Source organism: Elephantulus edwardii, unplaced genomic scaffold, assembly GCF_000299155.1.
Source record: "Elephantulus edwardii isolate Elephantulus edwardi_28Jun2011 unplaced genomic scaffold, EleEdw1.0 scaffold00006, whole genome shotgun sequence".
Lineage (NCBI taxonomy): Eukaryota > Metazoa > Chordata > Mammalia > Macroscelidea > Macroscelididae > Elephantulus > Elephantulus edwardii.
In genome coordinates, this window is record NW_006399756.1 from 25,413,268 (window position 1) to 25,419,083 (window position 5,816).

Consider the following 5,816-nt stretch of genomic DNA (forward strand, 5'->3'; position numbering starts at 1 on the left):
AGCCGAGCAAACTGAAGCTGTGAACACTCTCAATCTCTTCGTCATCCATCCTGACGCTGCTAATTGGTCCAGTGGCGAGAATCTTTGTCTTCTTGACATTGAGCCTTAGTCCATACTGAAGGCTGCAGTCCTTACTCTTTAAAAATCCTTCAATGTGGCTACAGTCTAGGACGAGGATTCAATTTAGTCCTTGTCACTCAATGCCTTCTGGATTCTGAGCCCTAACCCTAACTCTAACCCTAATTCAATCCTCACCTGTCCCTGGAAGCATCTTTTCTCCTAGCTCATTGCCTCGTTCCTCCGATCCTTGGATCATACAGTTCTTAATATTCTGAACACCTTCCAATCATTCACTCCTTTCTTCTGAGGGCGAGAGGCTTGATAATCAAATCTGTAACTCTGAAGAAAAGAAGCAGGCATGCCCCACTCATGTTTACCTTTCTTATTTTTTAGGATCTTCCTGTGAGGATCCCTTTCTGTGTACCTGTAGACAATTGGATTAAGCTTCCATGGGAGTCTCTGATTTATCATCTCTGCTTATGACTGGATGGCCTGCATCTAGTTCTGCGATAGAGCATTAGACATCTCACTTTCTCCTCTATAAGTTTTTTTTTCTTTTTTTTTATTAAATTTTATTAGTTTTAATGAACATTTACAGAGATTTGGGGTTTTCTTTCATTCATTGCTGCACTGTTTTCTCCACCCTCATCCCCAGTTCGTTCTTCTCCCCCCACCCATGTCTGTTTTAATTGTCCAATTGCCACAGTGCTTGTCAAAGCCAGTTCTGATTAATCTCCTTTGTCAGTGTGTCCCTTGCCATTCCCTATCACTCCTCCCTGAGAGAGACTTCACCCTGATTCATAAGTTTTAAAAGCAACACAGATTATATTTGATCTGTTTCTCTCACCCTGTGTCTCTGTCTCAGTTGGGTCTAACAGTGGGCAGACACAAAAGGAATTTGTTTATTCTTCCCGTCAAAGAGCTACAAATGAAACTGCAAGCTTCAACAAACTAAAAGATGGGGAAGGACAGTGTGTATCATTCCTCTCCTGCCTTCCTCATGGACCATCACACAGAGCAGCGCCATAATCGGCTCTTCAGAACAAGCTCAGTAGGGCTAGTTCTCAAGCCGCTCTGCCTGGTAGGTCTTGCTTCCCTCTGGGTGCAGTGACAGTTGTATTTTTTTTTTCTCCAAGATGGAAAATGTTCTTCAGCAGAAGTTAAACATTACATGGATCTTGGCTCATTCTTCATTTTGATTCATGCTCCACTTTAGATCAGTGTGTCTCACAGTTCTAAATGACCACTGCACTCCAGGCTCCTTTTCTCTAGGAAGGAAACAGTACAATGGTAAATTCACCCACCATATCAATAGCGAGAGAGACACAGGGATTTCTGGGCTGAAGAGTCATCTGGATCGATATCTACCATCTCTCATTAGCTTCTGATCAAAAGGGCATGGATAATAGTCTTACTTAGAGCCTCGCCTGTATAATACACAGAACCTTTGAGTGGAGGGAGCCCAGGGGGCTCGGCACAGCTTCACATTCATCCAAACAGTTCCACAAGGTACGACTTACTGTTCGCTAACAAAGGTGTACTTCTCTATTCCAGTATGATTACAGGCAGAAGAAAGTAAGCTTCTCAAAGCCACTTTATGTCCCTTAGTTATCGCTAACAGTCATTTCCCAAACTGGGACCTCATTAAAAAGGCAATTATTTTAGTATTTTTCAGCGACAACCTGGGATGTCAAGAGTATTTCTGCTGATTTTTAGTTCATGACTTATACTCCCTTTTTTAAAAAAACAAAACAAACGCAACCAACAACTCCTCCCTTTGCACCATATCTTGGCACCTTTCTTCTCTATCTAATAGAGAAATAACAAACACAAATGTATCCTTTATCCTCAGCAGCTGAGCTGTCAACTCAGACACCAGTGTGGGGACTATGACAGGAACGTCCCACGACACAGGAAGGGAGCAGCAGCCTATAGATGGCCGTCTTGTTCTGAAAGCCAGGCCTGATGGCAGAACCTGAAACAAGAGACCAGATCACCTCGCCCACTGAAGGCCACCAGGCAGAAAAGAAGCAGCGGCCTTCTACAAATGAACTCAGTCAACTGAGTCTATATAGGTTTGGCGACCAGGCATTGGTGAATTCTGGATCATGAGACATCCCCCCTACTTATTTCAATCCATTATATCCAGGCAGTCAGTTAAGGACCTCTGCTGTGCTCAGGACTACCAAAGTTCATAGACTCTCATTAGAGGAATTTGGGGTCACCGAAATAACCAATTTTCTGCACCATTTAAAAAACTTCACTGAAATACTGTCAATAATAGCTAAAAGGTAGAAGCAATGGGAATGTCCATCAGTGAAGGAGGGAAAGTAAAATTCAGATCCACCTAAAGGAATATCACTCAGCCACTATAGAAACATAGTATTTTGAATAAAAATAAGTTAACTGCAAAATGGCAAATATTATAATCTCACTTATATGAAATAAACAGATAAAGTAAAAAAAATTAATTGTGATTACCAGGGATAGAAGGGAGAAAGAATGAGGCATTGAATTTAAGTTAATGCGTTGTAATATCTCAGACCATAGGGGCAAAAAGGATGTAAGAAATAAAAGCTTTAAGCAATGCCACTGAATTGTACATATTGTGTTGTTAGGGGCTATTGGGTTAAGTACAACTCATAGCGACCCTATGACCAACTGATGTGAATCCTGTCTTACCCTGTGCCATCCTCACTGTAGACATGGTTTATCGGTGAAGAGATTTTTGTATGTATATTGTCACTATGTATGCTGAGCAGATAATCTAAGACTCTAGACTATCTGAAGAAGAACATAACATCAAGATTGGAGGAAGACTCATCAACAACCTGTGATATATAGAAGGCGCACAGTTCGAATCCACCAGAAGCTCCACTGGAGAAGGAGGGGCAATCTCCTCCTGTGCCAGTCAGATCTGATTAGACAGTACACAATAAGAAAAGAAAAAAAAAAAAAGAAGATAACAACGTTGCTTGAGAAAACAAAGATGTGAACAATTTACTTGAAGGTTAAAGACCCTGTAGCCTTAATCTGGATAAAACCTCAACATTAAGGAGGTGGGGGGAATGCTTACTCTTGGATCAGTAAATAACACCATGTTAAAGGAAGAAAAGATGGAAGCTCTCAGGGACTTCATTCCACTGAGATCCACAATCAAAGGCCTTAGTAGTAGTTCTGTTTGCTCAGAGGGTTGGCTGCGATCTGAACTCAGGACAATCACAGAACTCTTGAAGATGAGGCGTTGATCCAGAGATGGGACAATCTTGGCTACATACCTCATACAGTTCAATAATGATATTTCCCAGGAGACCTCGGCTGCTCTTGATGTTCTCCATGGCCAGGGTGAAGTAGATCCCGCGGGTGTCGGAGATGTAGAGGTTGTACGTGTCATTCTGGTTCCATTCTTGGACGGCCGCAAACACTTGGTTCTCATCCGTGCTGATAATGTGCATGTCCTGTGAGAAGACAGAAAGCCTGTGAGTAAGTACATCTCCACGTCTTCCTACCTACTGGGACCCAAAGTCATTACCATGACAGATGAAAAGGCTGAGAAGAAAACTCGGCTGTGCCAGACAATTCTGTGTTAGACGAAGGCTATAAATTATGAGCATCATGATTTCTGCTCCTTGATAAGTGACAACAAGATGGGCATAAGGGGCTTTGGTGAGTATCATTTTCCCAGCTTCAAGGGATTCATCCACTTTCATTTTTTACTTTAATATCTTAAAGTTAGTGCTAGTGCTAACAGAGACATATCGCTTTAGGAGAGGAAGCTCACTAATGCAAAGAAGACAAGGCTTATTGCTTCCCTGGATATTAATTTATATTTTTAAATTCTGTAGTGTTTTTAAAATCTTTAGGGGAATGGGGCTTGCAAAGGGTGATGAGGAAACAGGTAACAGGATCCAGGTCTCCAAACTGTATTTCAACTAGAGCAGTGTTACTTGAATCTATTTCACAGACAGGACTTATATGGGGTGATTGTGCAGTATTTTATAAATAAAAAAGAGTAAGATGTTCTACTCCTAACAAAATAAAATAATACTTGAAAATTACTGATATAGAGCAGAGGATACTCAACCTGGAATTTAGTATTTGGAGTCAGAATATTAACACTGCTGTAAGTCAGCTGCATGATTTGAATTATTTCGTTTCCTTGGGCTTCAATTTTTCTGTATAAAAACTGAAGTGACTGGGTCAGCTTTAAAACTAGCTAACATATAAGAAGTATTCTAGGTCATCTAAAGGCTTTATAGCAAAAGAAAAATCAAATAATCCTACGATTTTTATCATTTTACTGGAAAGTAAAATAAGACATACAGAAATTTAGCAACATGATTTTCTGATTACTTACAATGGCTTTCTGGTTACTTACAAAGGTTACTTACAAAGGTTTTAAAGGTCTGGATCTAATGCCTGGACATCTAATTTTAAGATAAAAAGACTTGAGGCCTGGCACTGCCAGTCAGCAACCTAGGGAATGAATATAGGCTATAATGTTTACCTTGACCACACCTTATACAGAATACCTGGATTTGCGGTCTTTTGGATGGAGCCACCACTCACTGGCATCTCAGCTCTATCCACCCTACCATGTGTTAGAACCGAAGTGATGGTAGTGAAAATGTATTAGACTGGAAGTCTATTTTATATGTACCACTGGGAAATGGGAGAATTGGCAGGGGTGGGTGGGTGCGTGTCTGTCCACTTGCTGTACAGAGGTAACTCATGGTTGTTGTGACGCTAAACACTGTGACACTGATGTGTCAAATGTGATAATGGTTACCCATGGTGGACAGTGTTTGGTGGAGCTTCCCAATTAAAACAAACTTGGAAGCAAGAGTGGCATCTACTTCCAAAATAGCTTGCCTCTGGAAACTCTATGAACGTGGAGCAATGATGAAAGTTATACAAGTGTTCAGGTCTTTTGTTCATACAGTCGCTATGAGTGGTCTATGACTCAATAGCACTCAGTTAACAACAACAAGAAGAAGGTCTTGATCTTTCTTACTGGACAATCTCCATCAAATCTCAACATATGGCCTCGAACTCTCCAGCTCACCTTGACTATGACCTTCCTTGTTGCTTTGTGCTTACTCACCTTGTAGACTTACAGGTGCCTGCTGAGCTGCTTGAACATGGAAATAAGGCTTGCTGCTAAAAACCATGTGATGAGATCTTGTTGAGATGGTGTGAAAAGAATTCCCCAAAACCCAGTAGGTGGGGAAATAGCAGCTGCAGGAAATACGGATTAAACTCACTTACCTTGTTAAAAATGTAATAGAAATGCCTGGGTTTCCCCAGATGTTTTGGTCATAAAAATGAATGAGCTAGGTTATTTTAGACTAAACTAATGTACAGGAATGGAAAAAACCAACTTAAAACTGCATGGTCAGAATGAGAGGCAGACGGGTTTACTGTGAGTGCCTGTCAGGTTAGAGCTGCCTGGGGATCTCCCACCCAGTGAATAGAAACACCAGGCTCAGGGATTCTTGAGTTTCAAGGATGCTGGAATACCCAGCTGGGGGGGGGGGGAAAGCCTTAATTTGCCAAAGACCACTAAACTAATAATGTTGTTGTTGTTGTTATGTGCCGCCGAGTCGTTTCCGACTCATAGCAACCCTATGCACAACAGCCCTAAACCCGGCTCTATCCTGCGCCAACCACACCACCTCTGACACACCCATCCCGATTACCCCAGTCACCGAATCAATCCATCTCATAGAGGGTCTTCCCCTCCTGCACTGTCCCTC

The 5,816-nt window shown here is 41.6% G+C and overlaps 1 protein-coding gene across 1 annotated transcript in view; it reads right to left on the minus strand.

Moving 5' to 3' along the window:
• Nucleotides 1-5,816, minus strand: part of SORCS3 (sortilin-related VPS10 domain containing receptor 3) — an 839,716-nt gene that overhangs the window by 139,121 nt on the left and 694,779 nt on the right. Inside the window, exon 9 of the mRNA XM_006879952.1 lies at nucleotides 3,339-3,518. Coding sequence (XP_006880014.1) covers nucleotides 3,339-3,518 — 180 coding nt within the window. The remainder of the gene's footprint in view (nucleotides 1-3,338; nucleotides 3,519-5,816) is intronic.